This window comes from Poecilia mexicana, unplaced genomic scaffold (genome assembly GCF_051168715.1).
Source record: "Poecilia mexicana isolate PSO_F unplaced genomic scaffold, ASM5116871v1 scaffold_3, whole genome shotgun sequence".
Taxonomy (NCBI): Eukaryota; Metazoa; Chordata; class Actinopteri; order Cyprinodontiformes; family Poeciliidae; genus Poecilia; species Poecilia mexicana.
In genome coordinates this window covers 3,064,773-3,092,187 of record NW_028263372.1, presented here as the reverse complement: position 1 = coordinate 3,092,187, position 27,415 = coordinate 3,064,773, and the positions used below count along the sequence as shown (strand labels likewise).

Sequence of the window (27,415 nt, the reverse complement as noted above, 5' to 3'; positions counted from 1 at the left end):
CATTTTCTACATTTAATTAGTTTATTTATTACAAACAATAATCATGCAGTGTTTCTTATTTATTAACTCATTGTTCAAATGTTTGATTACATTTTAATTGAAAACCTGTAAATTGGAATCTTTTCCTTGGAGCAAAAACATTTTATGTGTTGTAGTTTGAAAGAACATTTTGTGCTACAGACACGTTCTAAATAACCAAAAAAGCTGTGAAATTGTACATTTTAGAAGACCACAGTTCAATTCTGTAGATAATTTCTCACAGCAACAGGCATTAAACATATACGGCCTGTGTCCAGCTGTCAGACTATCAGCTAGGAGGAATGAGAATTTTAGCATTACTGACATGCTTATTTACTGATCTAACCAGCTGCACAAAAATATATATTTGAGAAAGTAATGAGTAAATAAAACAAAGGAAAATACAATAACATGAAAGACTGAGTGATTTAGCTCTCCTCTACGTTTCTGTTTATTTCTGGCCTACCTGATGCTTCTCAGTGAGTGCGTGTGCAGATGCATGTCACAATATGATAGCGATACATTTTCATAGCTCCCTGAAATGTAACAGAGGGCAAACTTTACTGGTTTCAAAGGACCAATCCCTCGTATGCAGGTCCCTCGGACTCTGGAGACTCTCTCTGCAGACGGAGATGCTCCAACGTGTTGTTGAAATGTTTGTTGATCTGCTCCGTTTCTTCACTTGCCTCCAGGTTAGGAAGATCTTCCCTGATCTTTTGGATCAACTGGTTTAGTACCTGCAGAGTCACCTGCATGGAGAGGAACAACATTAGTATTTCATTGAACACAGGAGGTTTGAATTGTTTCTTGGTTCACATGATTTAAGCCGTTTAGCAGAAGCATGCTGGAGTTCAGAAAACTGAAACCCAAACCTGACTGGCTACGATAAAATATCAACAGTTAATGGTGTGAAGTTCCTCAAGCTGCTCTGTACACCTGCTCAGCTAACAGATGAGAACCAAAGATAAAGCAGACCACATTCAGAAGAAATCAAGAAGGGATTCAAATTGATTCCAACATGTATTCAGAAGAAAACAGTAACTCAACATAGTTTTTGATTTTAGAGTGTATTCAGCAGGCCAAAAAAAGGAATTAAAACCAATTTTTTTCTAGAAGGCGTCTCACTGATACTCTCCGGTAACAGAGAATGTCCAAATGCCCCATTAACTGTCCCCTAAACTGAAGCAGCCCCTCGCTGTGCAACCCTGCAGTTGAACACTGAAAACGCACAGACTATTTATGATGCTGCTTTCACAACTTCAGTTTGGCATAGACAATCAATGCCTGAAGGCAACACGCACACACACATTTGTGTGGCTGTCTTTGTGGGGACTTTCCATTGACTTCCATTCATTTCTACAGCCTTAACTACTTACCCTTATCCTAACCCTAACCCATATATACCTAACCAAAACTCAATTCACACCTTGTAACCCCAAAAGCAGCATTTTTGGGTCAGCGTTTTCTGGGTCCCCACAAGGTATGCACGCACGCACGCACACACACACACACACACACACACACACACACACACACACACACAGGGCTGCAGTAAGGCACTCCACCTATAACACCATGGTGTGCGAGAAAACCTTAACTTTAAAGATGGATTAACTCAAATTACATGTAGACTAAGACTATTAACATCAATGAATCACTATGGTGATGTAACCGTCACTGACAGTTACACCTCCATTTCTCCCTCCTCTCAACCCTCACCTCTTCTGTCAGTTTCATAAGCAGCAGGAAAACACAAGGCTGGAGGTTCAAATGTTTCTACAAATGTCTCTAACAGCTGACTGGATCACAATTTTTTATCTACTTGCTGTGATTAGCAATATTAAATGTAGTATCTCTTAGATATACTTTTACACATCTGGTCTAATTCACAACTAAAATCCATCTCATCCTTGGATCAAATGCCATTCTAGCCAGAATTCTATTGATAAAGAGACCTTTAATCTCAATGGGATTTTCCTGGTGAAATAAAGGTTTGATAAAATAAAATAAATACAGTGCAGTTTAAGCAAAGCATGTTAAAACGTTAAACCATCTGAGCTGATTACATGTAATCAGTTTGTAGAAGGAAACCAGGCCAGTTGCATTTTAGTCTTTGGCTTTGCCAAGCATCAGGTGGAGAGGAGCCAATATAGGTTTGAGTTTTTTAATGGGTCTGCAACATTTTCTCTCATGAAATAATTGCTCTAACTTTAATAGGCTTTAATTTTCATTAATGGACAATTATGTACATTTCTCAAGTTCTATTCTGTTTCTTCTGATGCTTAGGAAAACACTTGCATGTAATTTCCAGTTTGAGGGTGTTTTCACACCGGATAGACTCGGTTTGATTGACACTGCAGTGTGACAAACGACCCAAACTAACTGAAAAACCTGTTCCCCCTGTTGCCTGTGGGGGCACTGCACCAAGATCTACTGAAGGAATCGACACAAAACCTCTGAAGAAGACCAGTGCAACTTCCTTCTTCACAAAAAGTCAACAAAAACAGATTTTAGCGTAGGTTTCCTACAGTAGGAATTTCTCCATTTATATACATTACTGGTTTGGACATGGCCTATAAGCCGCTAACGCTAGCAACGCTCCTACAGGCGCCATTACTGACGCAGTGAGTCTGTCCACAAAACCAAACTGTTCCAATGCAGTATGAACATGAATCTGTCACAAAAAATGATCGCAGCGCCTTTATTTCTTACCCGATTTCTATAAACATGGCTTAAATTTACTGATCTCAAGGCTTTCATCATTTAATTTCTCCGAACGGTCATTGTTTTGGTTTAAATCATATTTGAAAGATCGTGAACAATCTGTCATTAATAACAGTAAATCTTCGGCAAAATTGTAACAGGGATTCCACAAGGAACCATCTTAGGTCCAGTCCTTTTTAGTTTGTATGTTAACAGTCGTCCTGAAATTTGTCCTGAAGTCAATCTGCAAATGTATACTGATGACACCATTGTTTACACATTGGACAAAAGTGGTATTGTTGTCAGTGAAAAACTTCAGAACAGTCTGCAGAGATTATCAACATGGCTAAAGGATTCTTGCTTAACTCTCAATACAAAGAAAACAAAGTGATTTGCTTTTCAATCAAGAAAACATCATTACAGTCCTTGAATATTCAGATCAATGGGGACCTATTGAACAATATCACAAGAAAAATATTTAGGAATAATTCTGGATGCTCAGTTAAATTTTAGGAGCCAAGTTGATACAATCTGCAAAACTATTAGATTGAATACAAATTGTTTTAAAATTATTAGACATTGTTTGACACTTCACTGTGCAGAGATGTTTCTGAACTCACTGATCCTCACATTTTACCTACGGAGCTCCTGTCTGGTCTCAGACTAGTCAAACTCAAACCATTAGCAAGTCTCTATAATCGGGCCTTAAAGGTTTTACATCAAAAGCCGATTAGATTCCACCACTGTCACATGCTGACTAAATTTGACATTTTGGATTTTACAAATTTTCTAAATTATAACGTTTTAAAATTGATTTTTAAGTGTTTAAATGGACTTGCACCTACACCACAGAGACTGCATACAGAGACCGCAAGGCAATAGCAGATCTACCAGAGCAGCTTTGGATGGAAACTGTAAGGTCCCCTTTTGAGGAACCACTTTTGCTCAAAGTGTGAGAGGATATGCAGTTTGGAACTCACTTCCTGTTCATTTAAAGTCTGTAACCAGTTTTAGTACGTTCAAAAATCAAACAAAACTCTGGTTATGTCAAAAACAGAACTGTACCCATTTTTGATGTTTTACATTTTTCTGTTTGCATACATTTTAAATGATTATCACTTCAATTTTTAGAGTTACTTTTTAAAAGCCCATCTAGGGACAAGTGCTGCGAATTAGCTCTTGCTATTGCACCATGATGCAAACATGGGACTGCTGTTTTATTCAGTTTGTCTATGTCGATGTGTGTCTGTTCCTATCAAATAAACTTAAAAAAAAAAAATTAAAGCTGAGAAAATTGCTGATGTTTGCAAGTATTCTCCCTTGATATAAATCTATAAACCAGTGGTCCCCAAACTATGGCTCGCAGGCCGGATCCGGCCCCCTGAACAATACCAGAGAGCATTTTGACTTTTTTCATATACCGTATTTTCCGGACTATAAGCCGCTACTGTTTTCCTAAGCTTTGAACCATGCAGCTTATAGCCCAGTGTGGTTTATATGTGGATTTTTCTTCAACCACCAGGGGGCTCTTTAGCAGGAAGTGAATCATTGGAAGTCAAAATTGGAAATCAAAGAAGAAAGCGCCCATTAAAATGGAATTAGGTTTTAATAGGGAATTGAAATTTGAGAATGTTGTTGATCAGTTAAATAGCATTGAGGGGAAAAAAGAAGATTCAGTTTTTTTAAATACTGGGATCATTATGATAATTTGAGGTATAGATATTAAGATCCAATAGATGACAGTAGTGCAACAGTAATGGATCCAAGCTGCTGTTGAAATCTAAAGAAGCAGAGGAAGAAGCAGAAGAAGAAGCAGAAGAAGAAGAAGGCGCCCATTTTCATTTAGCACATGCTAGTAGCAGACACGAAGGATCAGCACTTTTACTGTTACAGTTACTATTCAGAAACTTAAATCTAAACTTGGCAACTTTTTCTTTTAATAAATGTGATATTCAATTGACCTGTTATTACTTAAATTTTGGCTGTCCGCCCCTCTGCTGCTGCTGCATCGCTGTGGAAAACCTGAGCGGCAGAAATATCTGCGGTTTATATATGTATGTTTACTGGTTATTTAAAAACACTTTGGGGGTACGGCTTATAGTCCGGAAAATACGGTATTTATTTCATAAATAGTGTTATTTCCTGACTTTTGTTCTGTGAAGAACCCAGAGACGGTTATTTAATTGTGCTTTCTGGAAAACAATACATTTTTTCATTTAGGCACTCCTGCAATCGTCAGACTTTTTCTGTTACAAACTGACTCCGCCCGCCACCAGAGAAGGGAAAAGTTATGTGGCCCTCACAGGAAAAAGTTTGGGGACCCCTGCTATAAACAGTTTGGTTTCTGTCAAAATGCAAGAGAGGACTAAGCAAATTGCTTTTTTATATTGGTGAATAATTACATAGTTGCCGCTGTTAATTTTATTAGTTCGTCAAAATGTAACAAACCATGACTCATATACTTTAGGTTCAAACAAAGCAAATTAGTCCCTTTTTTGTCATTTATTAAAGGTTTAAAAATTACAGCAGCTGCAGAGCGCCACAGCAAAGGGAAAATAAGCTGATAACAGTTGTAAAACAACTTTAAACCATTTATATTCTGCTTATCCTCGCTTTCTGTCACCATGTAGACCTGTTACCATGACAACCAACAACATCTTTGTTAACCCACAGAGCAGAGAGTAATATATTGACCAGAATGCACTGCTCTGTAGCCAACTTCCTGAATTTGGAATGGTCTCAAGACCAGTTACATTTCAGAGTTCGCTTCAACCGGACCCAGACCGAGGTTTTTAGGCGGATCGGAGTTCGCTTTTTTAGACCATTTTATGATTCAAATTTGCTTTCTTACCTATCAAACAAATTGGACTTTCTAGACAAACAATTTCAGGTGTCTAATCCTAGGCTGGTGTGAGTGCATCCTCAGTTCTTCACAGCTGTGGAGACGGACTTTTACTTTTAAACCAGATTTTTTAGCAGTTCAGCGTCAGCTCCGTGTAATCTTCAACTCCAGGTTTACACAGAGTCCCTGCTAAAGCCATAGTAGTTCTTTCCCACTTCCACACGGTTCACATGTAGGAGAACAAGAGACCTTCAACTAATTCAAGATTGAGCTTCAAAGTCAAAAATCACTTTTGTCGCAAAGTTTTAAAGCAAACTGTTGAAATTAATGGGGATGCAAAAATCAAGATGCAACGGAAGAGACAAATATGGACAAGTAAGGACATATATTTGTAGAGAAGATGCAAAGGCTAGTTACCAGAGAAGTATAGAAGTAAGAAGTCATGAAAATAAAAAAAATAATTCTGAGCTAAAGAACAAAGGTTACAGAAACTTCAGGAAAAAAAATACAAACAGATAATTCATCTTTAAAATTTAAAGGACAACTTGGAGTCCTAGACTGTTCCACATAAAAAAACAACCATCTCGTTCACCACTTTCACTCAGCTATAATTACGTAATTATTTCATTGCATTTAATGGAAGAATGATTTATTGCGAAACTAAAGACAACAGCAATACAAATGACAGAAAAAGCAATACCAATAGGAGACAGATATTCAGGAAATAAAGTTGTGGTCAGTGCAAAATGACAGTAAGAGAAAATGCAAACAAATTGTCATGTCCTCCCAGCAGAGCCAACAGGAAATATTTCATAAAAGGCAAAAAAAAAAAAGAGGAAATTTATAGAAGAAAGCTTACCGCATCATTTTCCCTCTCATAAAAGCAGATGTATCTGTTGAGGATTTCAATGAAAAGCTGGACTTGCAATGATGAATCCATGCACTGGTTGGCAATCTTCAAGGCTTTCTTTAGACATTCCATCACACGTTTCCCATCACGAATCTAAAGAAAAAAAAAAAAATCAAACACAAGTGAATACGGACCAAAGCACAGGTATGACAGGCAATATTTTTACCTGGCATATTGGTTTAAATGTTTACTACATGTGACCATCCCATGAAAAAACTATTCAAATATTCTGCTGACAGAGTGAAGCAACCACTTAAGTGACAAACAATAAGATAGATACTTTATTTTATGAATTTTGTACAGGAGAATATTCACTAACTGAGGCTGTTCAGAGTTGTGTAAGTTTATTAGCTCAATAGAGCTAATAAACTGATTTTTAAATCTTTATCGGTGCACCCCTACCATAAGTATTAACCCTAACCCTTTGACTCATATTCTAAAAGAATCATAACACCAAGAATTCTTATGATTCTAGAATTCCAGGATTCCAAAACTGACATCACTAGGGGCTAGTAGCAAAATTCATAAAATTTCTGGAAATTTAAGATTTTAATTTGGATTTTAACTTGGTAAGATGAAAGTTATTCACAAAGCAACTTAGGCCTGGCGCGAGCTCCTAAAGTGACAAAATGTTAGGAGTAGTGAGGAGGACTTTTAGAGAGCCAAAAGGCCCCCACATACTCTGGTGTACTTCAGTCCGCAGAGGTCAGCGCGTACTCTATGCGAACTCTACGTGGACTCAAAGTAGACATCCGCCAGCCATGCCTGCGCAAAGGTCAATTTTTATGACTGCATACACGTTTCTTGGTGTCGCACACCAACAAAGAACAGTGGTGGAAACTGTTAGTTTAAGTAAATCAAGCTTACTCCGGGCTGATAAGGTTACACAACTTGATATTGTTTTAAAGTCAACATCAACATGATAAAAGTCAACAGACTTGTCGCAGTGAAGCAAAAATGCTTAAAGGCAACAGGCTTTGTTACTATATTCAGGTAAATATTGAGATGGTGTATTATGCAGAATTAAAAGAACAAAAAAACAGAACATCGTCTCAGACTTCTTTATCAGCAGCAGAGCAGAGAGGTGGTCTGATAAGTTGAGTGTGACTTTTTTTTTTTTTAGAACAACGGCAGGTACTGATGATAGAGTATATGCTTGTTTTGGATTGCTGCACAAATTATTACATCGACCACAATTGTGCTTTTGGAACATTATAAATTAAGCGTATTATGAACGGATCCCATCTGATTACAGATAAATCCAGCGCAGCCTCCTGCTGCTCCTCTGCCCCGATCCGCAGTAGGATGCTGCGCTGGCTCTGGGCAGCGGTTCTCTGACATGTGACTGCCATTCTCTGCCCCACACTGACAGAGTTGAGGTTTCCCAGATGGAGAAGAAACAGAGTTAGGCACCCAAATAGCTCATCAAACTTGCTAGTTCTCATTAGGATTGTGTGAAATAAAGGAATTTGTCACGAGAGAATTTTAGGAAATCAGTACGCACAAACTCTGTGCAGTTCATGGAGTGCGCACAGTACACCCAAATATGTGGGGGCCTTAAGATGGTGGGAAAACTATCAAAAAGAAATATTCTATAAAAAGGATAGAGTTCTGCCAACAGCAGTCTCTGCTCCTGTCTTGTTTGGTTTATCCCACTTTATGTTGGTCATTTTATACAAGCAAGTAATCACGACAAATGACTGACAGCTGAGGGTCCACATTACTATCAAATAGACAACTCGTAAAATACCAGCATGACAAAAAGTCCTGACCAATCAAAATAATGACACAGAAATAAAAAAGGTGCATTCAAAAATGTTGATGCTGTGTGGCAATTCAATTTTGCATACTTTCAACATCATACGACACATTTCTTAATTCTAACGAGACTGTAGGATTGGTTAATGTCTATTGATTGCCTACTGGCAGCGTACTTGTTTGTTTTTTAAGTCTTGTTTCATGTTTTCAGGGTCAACCACACCTTCTCATTAAGTTAGGAATTTCTGTCCACTCCACGCTGAGTTGCTCTTAGCAGCAGGCTGAATCACTCTGAAGTTCAGAAAGAATTTTTAGGCTAAGATATGAACTCTCCAAAACAAATTTGAGAATCTCTGAGAATATGGGCCCAGTTTTGGTTGCAAAATCTCAGACTTTCCTGATTGGAATTCAGACTTTTTTAAAATTTGTCTTCTGTGTTGAAAGGGAATGCAGAGATAAGCTGCATTGTTGAAGTAAATATTCAGCCCTCGTCGATCAGAACCAGGCTGAAAATCACAAACGCATACAAAAAAGTCTCTGTCTTGATGTATTCCTCATTTAAACCTTCGAGGTGTTGATGTTTTCAGAGCTGGTAGGAACCTCTTGTAAGTTGCTTGAAAATCACTGTGTTCAATTCAAACACAGTAATTTGAATACTTTATTTTTGATGTAGAGTATTCAAAAATACTTTACATCATTCAGTTTAATAAAAACTGTTATCTTAGTCAACACCAGATAAACTGTTCATCATTTCTGATATTTGTTTGCATCAAAAAAGAAAAACAAAACCTCAATTCAAATTATGTTTGTGGTTGTTTCAGGTAAGTAATTTGAGGGCCAGAGTCCTGCAACTTTTAGATGTGCCTCTGCTGCACCACACCTGAATAGAATAATTAGGCTGTGGAGAACTTATCTATACAAGGAGGTAATGAAGCCGTTTCATTCCAGTGTTTTGTAGCTGTGGCACATCTAAAAACTGCAGGACAGCAGAGGACTTGAGTTTGACACCCCTGGTTTAGAACAAGGAACACATCTAAAAGTCTCAGAAATCTGGCACTTGAGGAAGGGAGTTTGAGAGCACTGATTTAAAATGTTTCCACCTTAAAACCATTTTAGCATATATTTGCATGTTTGATCTATTAACATATTTTCTGTGGAATTAGCAGGCATAAAATGAGACGCATACCTCTTCGCCATTTTTGTCAGTGCTGCGACCTGACCAAAAGAGATGGGCGCATATGCTGACGGCTCGGCACTGGTCTGGTTTCTTTAAAAGTTTGGAAGCAGCCAGGGCACATTGAGTCCTCAAAGGCTCGTGATTTTCCTCACTGAAACATCTCATTCGTTCAAAGGTGCCGATGATCAGAGTGATGGCTGCCAGCTGGGCTTTGGAGTCACTAATCTCATCCTCATACAAAGAAAAGGCCTAAAGAGATGGAAACATTAGGAGGAAGTACAACATCCCGACTCATGTCAATCTCACAAATATGATTTTCTGTCTGACCCAGCTCTTGTTGTTTTAGCACAAGACAAACATTTACTCTACCTGTGACATGAACTCATATGCCACCGTTTCATGATTCTCAAAGCCAATTTCACCAGCAGCCAGCGCTCCCTGCAGGAACAGTCGCAGAGGCAACTCAGAAAGCTCAGCCTTGATAAGTGCACTGATAGTCTGGTGGGCAAAGGAAAATATCTTCTGGCACTTCTTTTCCCACTTGTCATCCTAAAAATGGAAACATTTCAGTATTTCAATACCAACAGTGTAGCAGGTGGGATGGTGGAAAATAAAGGTATGCTGACCACTGATGAGTTGGCTTTGTATCGAAAGGCCAGCTGATAGGCAGCAAACACCAGAGGAGGCAAGGTGTAGCGGATCCTCTGGTTTCCTCCAGCACCAAAATGTTTCCGGGCGGTATTAAGAATCTAAAACCCAAAAACAACATTACAGCCAGCAAATGCATCACTGTCATCTTCATCGTCAGTGAACACCACACACCTCCCTCTAACACACTAAAACCCTTTGTAAAGTACAATACTATTTGCTCTTAGAACAGCATTTGGCAACAGGCCTCTAATATGAAAATATTTCCATAACAGGCAGCTCACTACAGTACGACATTACCTTTCCCCTACAACAAACTTTAAGGGAAGAACCTACAAGATACTGCTGATCAGGATCTTCAGAGTGGAAAAGATGAATGAAGCGGCCAACAAGACTCTGTTCCTCGGCGAAATCCTCGGGGTCAGGATCATCAGCTGGTTGGTCTGGCTGGTCTTGTATCAGTGTGGAAACCAAGCTCAAGATCGAGTCCACCTACATATACATTGAATTACTATTTAGAAATATCCAATCATTTAAAAATATGTATAATACAGTATGAATTTGTTGTACTCAGCAGTTGGTTTGAAAACTGACACTGTCCTCTTTTGCTCTGCTCTGAGAGGTTTGACTGATAGACCAGCTGACCAGATCATGGCTAATAACTCATTTGCATTTAACAATAGTCACTTCACTGTTGCCAACTCTGACTTTCTTCCAATATTTGGTGACATTTCAGACACAAAAATTATCGGTCAAAATTGGAACTGGCAGATCAGATGTTTTAAAGATTGGTAATCGGCGATCGGCCTCCCCTCCAATATATACAACTTCATGGTATACATAGTATGCTTGGCTTACGGTGCCCACTTCCTAAGTGGCAGGCAGCAGAAGATGAGGCTGGGCAGCCTCTTCTAATTAATAAAAACTATCAGCACTGGAGTCACTCACAGATGTGTTCTCTCTTTAGTGATCTTCTCTGTTTAGAAATGTCTACCATGGTAGACCCATCTGTGAAACTAAACTTAGCATAAGACACCACTGACACCCCTGTCTGATCCTGTAAACAAGTCCGTGCATAGAAGTCAAGGTTGATTAGCTGGTCCACCTGGAGCTTAACTCGTTTAAGACTGTGCAAATGACAACTGACTAGCAGGGAAAACCCCTCACATCCCCATCCCTCTGAGTGTACTAAGCAACACTGCCTATTGTGCTGCTCTTCAGACTCTTGGGATACACCTTTTCTTGGAACCTGAGATAATCCTCACATATCTTTGTTTGGAAGAAAGCCTAGTAAGAAAAATCCTGCGTTCCTTGCTGGTCATCTTCATGGAAATTATTAAGTCTGTTCTGTGTTTGTCAATCACTGTGTGGATTGACTTAGCCACAAAAGAGGACATGATTAGACTGCGGAGTGGATCAGGGCTGACCCTCCCTACAACCAGGAGTTGTGCAGGTCTGGGGTCAGGAAAAAGGTAGATAAATCTCTACAGTCCCCACACATACAGGACACAGACTGTTCAGACGTTTACCTTTCTGTCTGTACTACACAGTGCTATTTGAGAAAAACAATTGGAAGAAAGTCAACATGAGCAATGAGAGTATTTCACAGCTCTTTTCTTTTTTTCCTGCTCTTCTCATTTTTTCTTCCCAGAAAAAATACATATGTTTATACTTAAAATGTCTGTACATTGAGAGCAAAATGAAACAGAAATCAGTGTCATCCTTTCTTTGCACAAACTTGGTCAATAAAGCTGATCTTGATTCTGATTAGCTTCCTATAAGAAGAATTAAAGGAGTATTTAGGCATAAAATGTATGTTTATCACACACGTCAATGGATGAAATGTTGCTACAAGAAAGCTTTTATTGTGAGTTTAGGAAAAAGACAAGACCGTGCAGAAACTGAAGTATTTGTACAAACCTGTTCCTGTGAAACAATAATGGTGTTGGACTCCAACGTGTTACTCAGTACGTAACAACTCATGGTCTTGCGGGACTCAAAGTCAAAGTATTCAAAGAGAGGTGGGAAGTGCTTGAGTTGGAGCACCATCAGCACATTGTTGTAGGTATCCACTGGGATCTTCAAAAGACGGGTAAGTTCTTTGGACACAGCACTACTAGTTGCTATGCTACAGAATAAAAGAGGGTCCAAATAAGCAAACTAAAAACTGGCACTGCACATACATCAGTTCAGACTTATACTTTTCTGAATTCGCCAAACTTACTGTTCCAAGTTGAGCTTGTTAAATATTTCTACCGTGCTTTCCAGAACTTTGTCCACATAGTCAACACGGTCAGGGTAGCACTTCATAGCCAAATTGATGAGAGACACTTGTAAAGACACTATGTCCTCTGATGGCATGTCCTGGCGTGACTGAAGAAGACATAATTCTGCAGTATGTTAAGTGTGTACACCATACTGTTAAAACTCAGCTTGTTTGCTCTAGTCATGCACAAGATGCATATATTTTTGCAGTTGTGTGTGTATCTTACTTGAATAACAGTGGCCACTTGTTGAGAGAAAATGTCAAACAATTTGATTTCAGGTGGAATGCCTGGACCATCTTCTCTATGAGCGAATAGAGCAAGTCTGAAAGACAAAACGGCACATATTATATATAGCATGGAAAATCTACTTTAGATTGTTCTGTGTGTGACTCTGTAAAAAGATGTTTAGCAATTGAAGTAAAAGCTCCTACATACTTTATTCAAAGTGTTCTCAGTGACAAATGCATGATAAAAATTGCATCATTTTGTTCAAAGAGGAATCCACCTCCATTTCTCAACACCAAGTCAAACTATTTTGACAGAGATCAGTACACAAAATGTTGTGTGATTGGTCAGATGTTTGTTGCCATGCTTTATGCAGAAATGCCCTCAATAAGTTTATTTCCACTATCTGGGTTTTGTGTCTGCGGGTGAAATGAATACTGACTTAAAGTCACATACTGAGAAAAATGAGAAGGAAGAGACTGTTTTGTTCCAGAGATGCTGAAAGTAAAAGATCCATCCTGACTGCAGCTTTTCAGCTCAACCACTCCACACTGTTACTGTAAATATTTCTGCAGTGGTTTCCAGAACTTTTCATGTTATTCTAATTTTATGGCCAGCACCTGTATATGTCCACTCCAATGTGCATAAGAGTATGAAAAACACAGAAAACATGAAGAGAAGGTATGCTTAGATGTCTGCAATTACTTGCAAGCTAACTGTGGACAGTTGTCATGATTTCAATATATAGCCATTAAAAGATAATTTGTTACTGTGGAAGGCTTAGGAATACAAAAACTACAAAATGTTTTCATCTATGGTGAAGAAAGTGCAAAACCTTTGGCTTTCCCACTTTGAGTTAAGTGAAAGTGTACCTGTCAATAAGTGCAATGATGATGTTCTTTACGTTGACATGTTGATGCAACTCAGCACAGGAACGCAGAAAAGGGTTAAGGGTCTGAAGATGAAACTCATCTGGAAAAACCTAACAGAACCAGAGAATTGAAGACACATTGAGGAAGAGCTGACTGCTGATTGACAGAGCTAACAAAATCAGTACACAACTTTCGTCCATGTTTGACTTCTTTACCATGAGAATACATTTAAACAGTTACTGTTCCAATAAACCTAAATGTGGAACAAACCAGTCAGAATCAGCAACAAAAAACAATAAATGTTTTTATTGAGTGCTATGAAAGTATTTTAGTTTATGCATGCATGTTTGAGAAGGGTGTTTTGCTGTAATTCACACTGTGAAAAAAATATAGTCAAAAGCCTTTCAGGAGAAGGCTCCTGTTCAGCCATGCTTACAGCAGTAAAAGATAGCATGCCTTGCAAAATACTAATTAGCTCAAACTGTAATTTTGTAGCCCTGCCATTAACTATAAATCTTGTTTCCTTGGGCTAAGAAATTGAACAAATGTTCCCAAAACACGTTCTCTGTTTGCAGATGCCACAATATTCATACTTACTATCATACAAGATGTTTCTAAGACCTTTACTAATAGTAAAGCATAATCTCAGAAAGACAGAAAATCTGCACCATATACCTGAATAATGCACTCCATTAGGTATTCCTGAGCCAATGAGTCTCTACAGTTCACAACTTGCTCCAGGACTCCAGAAAGGACAATCTGTGGACAATAGGAAAAGCAATAATTCTATTGCAATGCTCACTAGGCATAAAGGGTACATGAACATCCCACTAGAGAATAGCATAGATAAAATAGGACAGAAAAGAACAGTCTTTAATTTGTTCCTCAGAGGGATAATGTGCAATCGGCACAACAAACACAGTAAAGCATGTATCATGTTTATTGTAATTAACTATTGAACTGTATTGTATGGAGCTAAATCAATCTCAGAAGGATTCATAAAGCGTACAATAAGATCCACATGTGTAAAATAAAATTTCAACGCATACAATATAATTCATAAATGTGTACAACATAAATATGTACCTTAACAGTCACATATGTATAATTTACTTGTTTCAAACTACACAATAATAATTATTCAGCAATATTGTGATTGACAGAAAAGGCTCATCTAATCTGATCTATGAATTTGTTCATCCATGTTACAAATCCTCAGTGGGAAACACTTCACCTGTTTAAGAAAATGTTAGTCAAAAATACACAAAACAATACAGGATTTCCCCCAGAAACCCTGCATTGCTAAGCCTTGTGGTCGGGGCGGTCCAAAGTGTTTTTTGTATTAAAAGATGTGGAGTAGACAGGAAAAGTAAAAATATTGCAGAGTAATTATATGTTATGGGAAAACATCATCAGTGAAACGCCACAACTAGTCTTAAAAACAACAAATCAAAAAATACAATTTAATTTATGATCAATTATTTGCACTTCTGTTTAATCCAAATTAAGTCAGCAGCTCCATAAAGCCCTCAGAGCTTCAGGGGCCCCATAAATGCTAATATTTTAACACAGACCACAGATACAGTGGGGAAAATAAGTATTTAGTCAGTCACCAATTGTGCAAGTTCTCCCACTTAAAAAGATGAGAGAGGCCTGTAATTGACATCATAGGTAGACCTCAACTATGAGAGACAAAATGTGAAAAAAAATTTGAGAAAATCATTTTGTCTGACTTTTAAAGAATTTATTTGCAACTAATGGTGGAAAATAAGTATTTGGTCACCTACAAACAAGCAAAATTTCTGGCTGTCACAGACCTGTAACTTCTTTTTTAAGAGGCTCCTCTTTCCCCCACTCATTACCTGTAATAATGGCACCTGTTTGAACTCAGTATCAGTATAAAAGACACCTGTCCACAACCTCAAACAGTCACACTCCAAACTCCACTATGGTGAAGACGAAAGAGCTGTCGGAGGACACCAGAAACCGAATTGTAGACCTGCACCAGGCTGGGAAGACTGAATCTGCAATAGGCAAGCAGCTTGGTGTGAAGAAATCTTCTGTGGGAGCAATAATCAGAAAATGGAAGACCTACAAGACCACTACTAATCTCCCTCGATCTGGGGCTCCACGCGAGATCTCAGCCCGTGGGGTCAAAATGATCATAAGAACGGTGAGAAAAAATCCCAGAACCACAAGGGGGGATCTAGTGAATGACCTGCAGAAAGCTGGGACCAATGTTACAAAGGCTACCATCAGCAACACAATACAACGCCAGGGACTCAGATCTTGCAGTGCCAGACGTGTCCCCCTGCTTAAGCCAGTCCATATCCAGGCACGTCTGAAGTTTGCTAGAGAGCATTTGGATGTTCCAGAAGAGTATTGGGAGAATGTCATATGGTCAGATGAAACCAAAGTAGAACTATTTGGTAAAAACACAACTCGTCGTGTTTGGAGGAAAGTGAATGCGGAGTTGCATCCAAAGAACACCATACCAACTGTGAAGCATGGGGGTGGCAACATCATGCTTTGGGGCTGTTTCTCTGCAAAGGGACCAGGACGACTGGTCCGTGTACATGAAAGAATGAATGGGGCCATGTATTGTGAGATTTTGGGTGAAAACCTCTTTCCATCAGCAAGGGCAATGAAGATGAAACGTGGCTGGGTCTTTCAGCATGACAATGATCCCAAGCTCACTGCCAGGGCAACAAAGGAGTGGCTTTGTAAGAAACATTTCAAAGTCCTGGAGTGGCCTAGCCAGTCTCCCGATCTCAACCCCATCGAAAACCTTTGGAGGGAGTTGAAAGTCCGTGTTGCCCGCCGACAGCCCCAAAACATCACTGCTCTAGAGGAGATCTGCATGGAGGAATGGGCCAACATACCAGCAACAGTGTGTGCCAACCTTGTGAAGACTTACAGAAAACGTTTGACCTCTGTCATTGCCAACAAAGGATATACAACAAAGTATTGAGATGAACTTTTGTTATTGACCAAATACTTATTTTCCACCATTATTTGCAAATAAATTCTTTAAAAGTCAGACAAAATGATTTTCTCAAATTTTTTTTCACATTTTGTCTCTCATAGTTGAGGTCTACCTATGATGTCAATTACAGGCCTCTCTCATCTTTTTAAGTGGGAGAACTTGCACAATTGGTGACTGACTAAATACTTATTTTCCCCACTGTACATGAATGTAACATTTGTTTATTGAGATGATCAATGCTGCTAAATGTGATTTAATGGTTTCAGCATACATAAATTAAAATATTTTAAATTGTTTAACATTTAAATGTACGATTTTAAGGAGCTGGCAAGTTTACTTTGTAAAAGTTCAAAGACCAATCTTCATAGTTAGATTGTTTTGTTACCATAGCAACAAGCTGAGTTTGAGCTCAGTTTGTTCACAAATACACATTAGTAAACTAACTGTTTATAGGATGGCCAGTTAAACTACTCTCCCTCTCCCAGATTTCTCTAAATCTAACACAGAAGCTGTAAGTGGTACTGATGTTTTTAGCATGAAGAGGGGCCCCTAAATCAAATTCTGCTCAAGACCCCATGCAGCCTTGGACCTGCCCTGCATGGTGAGTTAAATCTGCTGCACTGCGCAAAGATGCACAACAAATGGGAGATTTAATTCAATGCTGCTAATTTGGCTTTAGTAGCTCCTCCATTTTGTGTCTGTTGAGTTTTTAATAAGCGTCACAGAAAATGTTCCGGTTGCTCAAGTTTGTGGGACGAGTTTTCTGATCTGTGCACAGCCGCACACATGAACTCGGGCTGACTAAGTAGACAAAGCATTTGGTATGGTTTGATGCATCATGTAACTGGAAAAATAATACTAAAAATAAATAAAAAAATAAAACCAGCATGATGCATGACTACGTGTATGTATATGTACCATATTTTCCGTACTATAAGGCGCACCTAAAAACCTTCAATTTCCCCAAAAGCCGACAGTGCGCCTTATATATGGACCAATATTGAGCCACAACAGGTCTAGCAACTACGGTAAGCAGCCGCCGACTTCATTTTCCCCCGTAGAAGAAGAAGCGCGCGGTGCATGCTGGGATAGTTGTCAGAACGCTGGTTTGTTAATAAAGTTTGACTGACCCATCTACCTACCCACCGTCTAGAATCAGGTCGTCTGCAGGTCATTTAGCACCACGTTCTCCACCAACATGCTGTGCGCAAACGCCACGCCCCGGCCCAGTCGCGGAAAGCTCTCCTCGCTGACCGGAATCGGATTGTTTTGTTGACATTCCCTTTAGTGCAGCTCCATCTAGTGGATGCATAACGTAACTCCACCCTCTACTGTAGCGTCTATTCTATGCGTCTTATGTATGAAAAAAGTTTTAAAATAGGCCAATCATTGAAGGTGCGCCTTGTAATCCGGTGCACCTTATAGTGCAGAAAATATGGTATATATATATATATATATATATATATATATATATATATATATATATATATATATATATAATTTTTTTTTTTTTTTTTTATATATAAAAACAAGCAACGATTACCCTGGCGGGGGGGGCTACTAAAGCATGGCGGGCCGCAAGGCTTATGATACACTGGGGGAAACCCTGAAATAATAACTGACATAGATGGTTATTACAGTATCTCTGCCAGAAAACCTTACTTTGTCTTTAACACATTATAATTAGTTGTGCTATCTGGAATGTTTAAGCTCATCTAGAATTTCTCAAGATTTCTTGTTTCTCAACTTCAAGTTGCAGCTGCTGCTTTATATCATGTTAGTTTATCTGTTTCAGTATTTTGTAACCAAACTCAAAAAATATGCACATGAAAATTAAAATGACAGAAAACAGACCAGCTTAACACCAGAAATTCAATGTTCTCGTCCTGCACTCTAAAGCTTTAAATGATAAAGCTTGAATATTCTGGGAGAAAGAGACACACTGACCTGTTTGTACTTGTCCACATTTACACCCTCTAGTTGACTGAGGCGAACTAGATTGGTGCCCACCAGAATCCTAAGTTCCTGTCGTTCTTTTTCTCTCTTCTCTCGGTCTCTGCTGTGACCTTGATGCTGCATTCGAACCCACAGTTTGTTCATTTCAGCAAAGTTCAGAAGGACAAAGTCTATGGAGTCATTAATATCTCCAGTCATCTCCTCTGAGCCCCTGAGAAACAAAAACAAAGATGACTCAACACTTTTATTCCTCTATTACCTAACCAAAAAATGAGTGAGAGCTGAAAAATGGTAATGATAAATATTCCAACAGTGAGATGTCTAACTTGCAGCAACACTGCAACAGGAAAAGCTAACATATATAATATAATTTATTTAACAGGCAGTTTGGGAAAGAATACTGAAAAGCTATGTAATTTTTCAGGCTGTTCAGCTCTAAACTTATAAATGCCCCCACAATTTGTTTAAATAAAACGTTTGAAAGTGGTCTGCGATGGACTGACAGCCTGTCCACGATGACCCCGCCTGTTGCCCTGGAGATAGGCACCAGGACCCCTGGAGACCCTGCTAGGGATAAGCCAATATGACAATGGATGGATGGATTTAAGGAGAAAGTATTATGTATTTTCCAAGCACATAATGCCATTTTATAGCAGAATTAAGTAACAATGTTAACTTCAGTTGTGATTAAAGTATTGTATATATCAAATAGGACCTAAAAGAAATTTGACTTTGACGTCTTGTCTCTTTAAGTGTCTCCTACTCACACTCACACTCCACCTTCCGCATGTCATCACAACAATGAACATAGGAATGGCACTGTACTGAGTAGTTCCACCTGGTGTTTACTAATTGGTGCTGCCACAAGTCTGGAGGAGCTGAGTGGGGACGCTGTCCCCACAGGGCAGAGGTTCTCTGTGAGGCAGAAGCTCAGCTGGAGGCTGCAGCTCCAAGAAGGGGCTCGGTGGATATGGGTGTGCCTGAGCAAGCATTTAGGCACAACCAAATGGCTGCAATGGAAGATTCAAGGATTCTTCAAACATGCATGAAAGAATAAAAGCAGCACTATGCATATGCAGACTATGCATAGATCTACATAATGTCACCAGGTGATGGGGAACTCTGAGTAGATGTACTGTATAGGACAAATCAAAGTGTGGATGTGCCATAACCACTATCATTTTAACTCGGTTGTCTATTGTCCCCATCATTTGCAAATGGGTCCTCCTTATCAGAAATGTATCATCTCAAATTCAGAGACTGAAGAAAAAGAAAACAAAACATGTTTTAAACTGACAACATACTCTCATTGTCCTTTAACATTTATTAAAATGATTTAAAAAGTACAGAAAGTGAAGGAAAAATGTAAGTGACTTACTCCACTTGCTCCCCATCATCTGGAAGAATGTTACGGGTACACTGCAGCAGATAATTTCTCAGGAAGAGACCTCTGAGTGGGTGTTGGACGCCACGACACATCTCTACCAAGTCTTTCAGGATGTCTTTGCGAGACTGGGGAAAGGAGCGAACATACACTACGCCCACCGTGATCAGAAGATAGCTGAGGAAGGAAACAAGAAGGTAACATATAAGTTTTTGAATTTTAAACTGTTTAAACTTGAAATTATTTTTCTACAACCTGACCTATCAACAGTCCACTGTTGAATTATGTGCAGCGTGTATGTTTACATCTAATACACCCTGCTCAGTGAGTGACTGTGTGTCTGCAGTGCAGCTAATAGGAGTTTATGCAAGTCTTCCAGCTTAGATGGTGCATTGGAGGGTCAGTGCTTCAGCCTGTGGAAGAGGTGTCGGACTCGTCTCGTAGTCATACACCACGATGGTTTAATTTTGTTTTTTACAGCGGCATGATAAATCAAACTGCGTCATATCAAATGCTTCGTCTACTTACAGTTAGATAGAGTTGCTGCGCACAGCCGCACAGAGATCAGAAATACTCTTTGCATAGGGTTCGAGGAACCAAAACAGTTTCTGTGGTGCTTAATAAAAACTCAATTAACAAGAAATGGAAGAGCTACTAAAGCCTAAGAGAGGGGCATAGTTTAATTGGGCAACCTTAAAAGCAATCGCTGATAATTGTAATTGTGAACAAACAGAGCTCATACTCAAAGATTAAACTTACAGCATCAAATTGTGAATTATTCTTTGAACTTTTAAAAAGTAAAATTGCAGCTCCTTAAAATCTTTATGCTGAAACCATCAAATTTATTAACATTGACATTCTCAATAAACAAATGTTATATTTCAATATATGTGGTCCGTGTTAAAATGTTAGCATTCATGGGGCCCCTGCATGCTTGGGGAGGCCTTACACAGCTGCTTTGTTCATTTATGAAATGGGCCGGTTCTAAATGTGATCAGGATTAAATTGTGTTTTTAGATCCACTGACTTCTGTATTTAACAGAAGTGCAAATAACTGATATTTATTTTAGTTTAATTTTTTTGGATTTGTTTTTAGTACTGTAGTTAGTACTATATTTATGGGTAGTACCAAGTATCGTCTGCAATGTTTTTCAGTAACATTATTACATTATTATTATTGATATATAATATTGTTACATGTCTTGTCAACTTAACATCTTTTAATGCAAAAACCCAGTGGAACACTGGTGGACAGCCTTGGGGCCCCGACCACCGGGCTTAGCAAGTTTTTTGGGAGAAACCCTCCGGTAAGATCATATCCAAACTGCCTACAACACCACGATCCAAATGGCTATTTGTTTTGATTTGATTAAGCCACTTCAAATTACTTTAGTTTAGACAGAAAGGTTGTTTGTAGCACAGAGACACTACACTGCTCAATTAATTGAACTTTAACCTCTGGTTGCCAAAAAACATGTTGGATTTAGAAATTGTGGGAGGCTTAAATGACATCTCAAAATTCAGCAAAGACTTTGCATACTATAAAAGGGAAAACAGGGTGACACTACCTATGAAAAATCAGAGACATGAGATGAAAGTTTTTTATTTTTTATTTTGTCGAAGTGCAGAGGGGGTTCAAAGTCCTTTTTTAATTTCGGACCAGACCAAGATCACAAACGGTCCTGAAAGGACCAGTTGTTACAGAGTATACTGAGAAACTAAATATTAATAAACTGTTAAAAATGTAGCTTTCTATGTACTCAATTAGTACCTATTATTAACTGTTAACCTTTTCACATTTATGTAAATCGATATCTATGCTCAGGGGTGAAAGTAAGCGGGTACGGTCGGGTACTGCGTACCACTAAAGGTTTTAGCGGGGGTACGCAGTACCTGCAAGAGAGAGGAGCGGCTGTCTGCGGTAAAAAAAATGAAAAATCAGCCGTGACCGATTAGTTTTTCAAGAACAGTCTAAAACACGACTTAAGCAGTTAATAAATAGCTTTTTTCCCTCATTTCATATTGTTTGAGACGATCTCAGCGGTAGGGGACAAACTGAACGCCACCAGGACGCCGAGACCAGCACGTCCTCTTCTATACTTTACAAGGATCTACAGAAAAGTCTTACAAAAAATGGCAATGTTTTCTTTCCTATTTTACAGACTTGTAAATAGGAAATACCAACTGATGGTACTTGTCATTCTTTTGCTTTGCTTATAAATATGGGTATGCATATCTGAGTATTTTGGGGGGTTAAGGGGGTTGACTTGGGGAGCTAAAATGGGAAGGGTGCTTGGGCTTGTTCTCCATTTTTATTTATTTTTTTATTCCTTTAGTTGAAAAAAACAAAAAAGGGCCGAGACTGGTGCATTGTTGCTTTTTTAATGCACTATTTTGTCAGTATTATATTAAATGTATGTATAGCTTTAGATGTATAAGAAGTATTTTATATTGTAATTTATTTAGTTTGATTAGCTCTAATAAAGGTATTTGACAAAAAAAAAAGAAAGGTTTGTTTAATGCATCATTTTTGATTGATCCAAAAGCACTGTAAAAACACAGAGTAAAAGCAAACATACGTTTTCAGATTATTACTCACAGCCTGGGTATGATGTTCCCAGCATACTGGACCAGCTCATAAAGATCTGCCACCTTGCGTCCCTTGGCAAACTCATCGGTCAAATAAACCTCAAGATAGTGCAGTTCATCAGAGATGGCCATGTCTGAAACACTGTCAGGAACTAAAGCAAAGTCAGTCTTTTCATATCAACACGATATCTGGAAAATAGATTTATGTCAACATAGGTTCGCAGTACAGCTGTATTAGAACTTTTTTCACCTAGAAAATATACTTCTATAATTTATTATTTAAATAGGAAAGGTCTGATACTGCCATCCGCCGTTATGTAGCACTTTGTTTGATCAGAATGCATTCTCATAAAAGTACAATATTGTGGAATTGATTGCCCCCAGACTTAAATGTCATAACTTATTTCAAAATGTTCATCCATATAACTACATCTTGGCTAAAAGAAAACCAAAAATGTGTTCATTTGTAATATGCTTCAATGAATGAAAAAGTAAATGTGGGACTGTATGAAAAAGTAAATTAGTATTACATTGCTTAGAACATAAATGCAGCTCAGTGCATCTATGTGGTTATGCGAGGGTCTGAGGATGTATGCATGATCATTTAGGCAAATAAATGTATGCATTTTTATACTGAATTTATGTAAGCCTATTTTATAGAATCGCCCAACCAATTAATGAAGTTGCAAATTATCTGTAGCTCTATACTATTGTTGCAGATCATCAGTAGCCAATTTTAATCTGTTAAGTTTATATGCACTGTCCCTGTTAAATAGATGAATATATAAATGCTGATGGTTGTAGAATGTTTCTACAGGAGCCTGTTGGGACCCTTAAATATGTACATGTAGTTACATTTGGGGAAGAAAATGAGAAAAATCAATGCCCGTCTCTGAAAATTCTATTTTTCTGCAGTACTTCAACTGTTTTTCCAATAACACGGGAGATAAGACATGAGACTAGCAGAAGACCAACAAATACAAATGTAAAGGATACATAACTCATAGTAGCTTTTTGGAGAGAGCATGGATGTTCTCAGTTCACCTAGCATGTTGGAGGCATGCTTCAAAGCATCCATCAGTTTGTTCTTATCCTGCAGAACACAAAGCAAAGCCCATCTTTGAATGTATTATAAAACTGAAAACAGCATACATAATTCAGGCCCTGTGTCATATTGCAAAAAGAAATTGCAATGATTATTTGAAAATGTGTATTTCAACTTAAAAATTCTGTTTGAGAAATGGTAGCCTCAATAAAATAATCAGCAACTGGAATTAATAATCAGCAAACACAATAAAATAATTCGCAAACAAATTTACTATTGTTTCTTAATCTATTTCTTAATCTGAAGCAAAATTAAGAAGTCTGTTTTGCTCCTTTTCCACTGGCTTTACTTCAGCAGCCCGGCTCGGCTCTGTTTCAGAGTGACCGCGTTTCCACCGGCCCTTCTTGGCTCTGCAGTGGATGTGCAGATTAATCCTCTGATCTTTTGAATTTTCTCTGAAAAGAAACTGGAAAACTTGTTGCAGGCGGCATTAGATTGAAATTGAGATGGTAACATCATAGGAGGGTTTGTCACCCTGTCAATAGTAGCAAATAAAAGCTCGAGCATTGTTAATGTTTTTGTTTATGACATCTGCAAAGAAAGTCTCCCTTGCATGTTTTAGTGTTGAGTGATAGTTATGTAATCTTTCTTTGTAGATGTCATAATAAACGTGCAGTTGAGCTTTACGTCATTTTCATTCGGCCCTACGGCAGAGTTGTCAAGCAGATTGAACTGCTTGTGCATTTCTCCATGGAGATTTCTTCCTACCAGACACAACCTTCACTTTAATGGGGCCAATGTAATCAATGATATCTGAAATTTTAGAATGAAAATCATCTACCAACTTATCTACGTCATTACAGCTTAAGGGCGAGAAAGAAGAGTAGATTTGATTAAATGTTTCTGCTGTGTTTTCTGTGAGAACATTTTGTGATAGTAGCTTTTTGTCCAAGTGGGTTAACGGATAAAGAACTGTCAAAGATAACAGGAAGTGATCCAATAGGGCGACATCAGTTACAGAGACATTGGAAATATTCACACCCTCACTGATAACAGGTCCAGTGTGTGTCCATGAGTGTGTGTTGCTTGTTTGACGTGTTAAAAAAAAACTCTCTAATATATTAAGGAGCTTTTTTGCCCCTCAGTCTTCAGGTTGTCAACATGAATGTTGAAATCACCGACAATTATTAATCATAATCAATGCATATGAGAGATAGAACCTCATTCACGTCAGTAAAAAAATTTTCCACATATGTTGGAGTTTTGTATAAAGTTAGTGTCAAAGTTCATTTGTGACCTTTTACCTCAATTCCAAGATACTCAAAAGATGTGAGATGACCCAAAGAGATTTTACTACAGTTTATGGTATTCTTAAATATTGAAGCCACACCTCCTCCTTTATGTTTTCTATTCTCACTTAAAAAATTGTAGGTAGGAGGCGCTGACTCAATTAGTACGATTGGTTCATTTCTGTCAGAAATAAATCATCAATATTATGTTCAGTGATGAAATCATTAATTAATAGAGCTTTAGCACAGAGAGATCTGGTATTTAAGAGAGCCAGTTTAAGTGACTTGGAGGCCGAAGGTTCTTAAGTCTGAGGTTCCTTTAGGTAGGGGATCAGTCTGAGGTTTGAATTAAGACCACTGTTTTTTGTATTTCTGTTTTTTGAAACTTTTCTTGTAGCGATCTGGACAGGTAATGTCCTGTTTTGCAGTGCTGGGGGGCCAGACACATTCTGGAGGAAGACGGGTGTAAAGATAATATCTGGACCCCAGTCTCAGACCTCAGAAGCATAGAGTGGTGGGTCCTCTGGGAGGTCAGAGGCAGGTGGCTTAAATGAAGTGAGGTCTGCTATGTTAGCGTAAGGAGAGACGTGCCGAGGCAAACCTGTTGATTCAATTCCATCCGTAAATTTGAGAAACTCTGGTCCAGAAGACATTTCTTCATATGTATCCATGGAATTAGTGTAGGAGCAGAGAGGGAGGGGGGGAGGACGAGGGGAACCAGTCGCTCTGTCCCTAGTTGATGTTTTATCAGCTTGTTTTGGAACACTTTGCTCCTAATAAGCGAAGGGTTCCATCCTAGTACCCCCATCGCACCTGAGCGGCGGTGCCATGGGGGTAAAGCAAAAGCATTTTTTGTACATTGGATATGCATTAAGGGGTTAACATCATTTTACTCTTTCCCGCAGAAATATAAAACTGGTCTTAGATTGAATTGATGCCCTGTTACTAGGTTCAAGTTAATGTTTGATTTGACCCTAGTAAAACCATTTTATATACCTATATATGTGTAACAAAGATATGCTGAGGACTGTCTTTAGTTGCTCAGATACCACAATTTGGAGGATTTGACTCCATCTGTTGATTTGTAATCATGCAGAACAATTTTTTATTTTTCTACAAATGCTTCACAATAAGCAGAGGTATGTTTTAAAGTGGACATATCATGCTTTTAAATCCATTTCATATGTAAATCATTCACTTATCTATATAAAGTAGAAATGCCTATATGCAATAATATCTCATATATGACAAAAAAACGCTAATCTTCAGCTCATTCAATATAAAGCACTTCACAGAATCCACTACACAACTCAAAGAATGCATAAAATGGGGTTGGCTCACTCTGAATTGTGCAGAAATTGTTCACAAAATACCCCTGACACATACTTTCATGCTTTATGGTTATGCACACCTGGTCAACAATTAAAAGTAATTACATTCCTGTCCAGTAGGTTTGGCTGTTTCATCCCATTATCACCTTCTCTTTGTTTATTGGGAGACATCACCAACATCAATGATGTCCAAATACTAAACTACTTATAGCTTTAACGATTACTAAGAAAACAATTCTTATGAATTGGAAAACAACGACCACCATCAGTGTGACACATTGGAAAAATGTACTCATTGAACACATTTCAAGGGAAAATAAAAGATTTTATATGACTCTCATATATACTTTAAATATTATGATAATTGTTTCCACCCTGTTTTGCTTTTCTTCCTTTTTCGGCATCATTTCTCCTCATTTCACGTAGTTCCTGTATGCAATATAACAAATTCCACTCAGAATAATTAATCAATTCCATTAATTGATCTGTCATGTCTATATTCTTTCTGTGTGTATATATATATATCTTTATCCACCACCACAATGTCCGGTTGGTTCGCCATTACCATCTTGTCTGTCTGGATCTGGAAGTCCCACAGGATCTTAGCTTGGTCATTCTCCACCACCTTTGGGGGTGTTCCCCACTTTGATCTCCGGGCTTCCACTCCATATTCTGCACAGATGTTCCTGAACACGATGCCCGCCACTTGGTTATGTCGTTCCATGTACGCTTTCCCTGCCAGCATCTTGAACCCTGCTGTTCAAGATGCCCCTGTCTCAGGGGCCTCCTTGCAAAATCTACATCTTGGGTCTTGTCTGGTGTGGTAGATCTGAGCCTCTATTGTTCTGGTGTTTAGGGCCTGTTCCTGGGCAGCCAGGATGAGTGCCTCTGTGCTGTCCTTGAGTCCAGCTTTTTCTAGTAATTGGAAGGATTTCCTGATATCAGCCACTTCAGTTATTTGTCGGTGGTTCATCTATTGAGGGGCTTGTCCTCCCATGATGGTACCTCCAGCACCTTAACTTCTGTTCCCCATTTTCTGAGACATTCGCTGAGCACATCATCCGTTGAGGCTTTGTCCTTGATGTATTTATGGATCTCGGATGTTTCATCCAGGACAGTTGCTCTCACACTCACTAGTCCTCTGCCTCCTTCCTTACGGCTTGTGTACAGTCTCAGGGTCCTGGATTTGGGGTGGAACCCTCCATACATGGTTAGTAGCTTCTGAGTCTTAACATCTGGGGTCTTTATCTCCTTCTTTGGCAAGCTAATTATTCCTGCAGGGTATCTGAGTACTGGTAAGGCTGTTTATCACATGGATTATTAGCTTAATTAATTATGCTAGTTTTAATGCTAGTGTTAACTTTAACCACATGTTTAAATATTAGACAAATCAACATTGTTTTGAGTAGGCCTAA

At 38.6% G+C, this 27,415-nt stretch overlaps 1 protein-coding gene across 1 annotated transcript in view; it reads right to left on the bottom strand.

Moving 5' to 3' along the window:
* Positions 1-2: 2 nt before the first annotated feature.
* vps35 (VPS35 retromer complex component) overlaps positions 3-27,415 on the bottom strand; it is a 39,350-nt gene continuing 11,937 nt past the window's right edge. The window contains exons 3-17 of the mRNA XM_088004047.1: positions 23,332-23,428; positions 22,346-22,469; positions 19,741-19,923; positions 18,354-18,573; positions 14,096-14,179; positions 13,421-13,530; positions 12,549-12,645; positions 12,281-12,429; positions 11,977-12,184; positions 10,393-10,548; positions 10,035-10,157; positions 9,778-9,957; positions 9,418-9,657; positions 6,423-6,566; positions 3-767 (exon numbers count right to left, since the gene is read on the bottom strand). Of these exons, the coding sequence (XP_087860173.1) occupies positions 588-767; positions 6,423-6,566; positions 9,418-9,657; positions 9,778-9,957; positions 10,035-10,157; positions 10,393-10,548; positions 11,977-12,184; positions 12,281-12,429; positions 12,549-12,645; positions 13,421-13,530; positions 14,096-14,179; positions 18,354-18,573; positions 19,741-19,923; positions 22,346-22,469; positions 23,332-23,428 (2,295 nt within the window). The 3' untranslated portion in view covers positions 3-587. The remainder of the gene's footprint in view (positions 768-6,422; positions 6,567-9,417; positions 9,658-9,777; positions 9,958-10,034; positions 10,158-10,392; positions 10,549-11,976; positions 12,185-12,280; positions 12,430-12,548; positions 12,646-13,420; positions 13,531-14,095; positions 14,180-18,353; positions 18,574-19,740; positions 19,924-22,345; positions 22,470-23,331; positions 23,429-27,415) is intronic.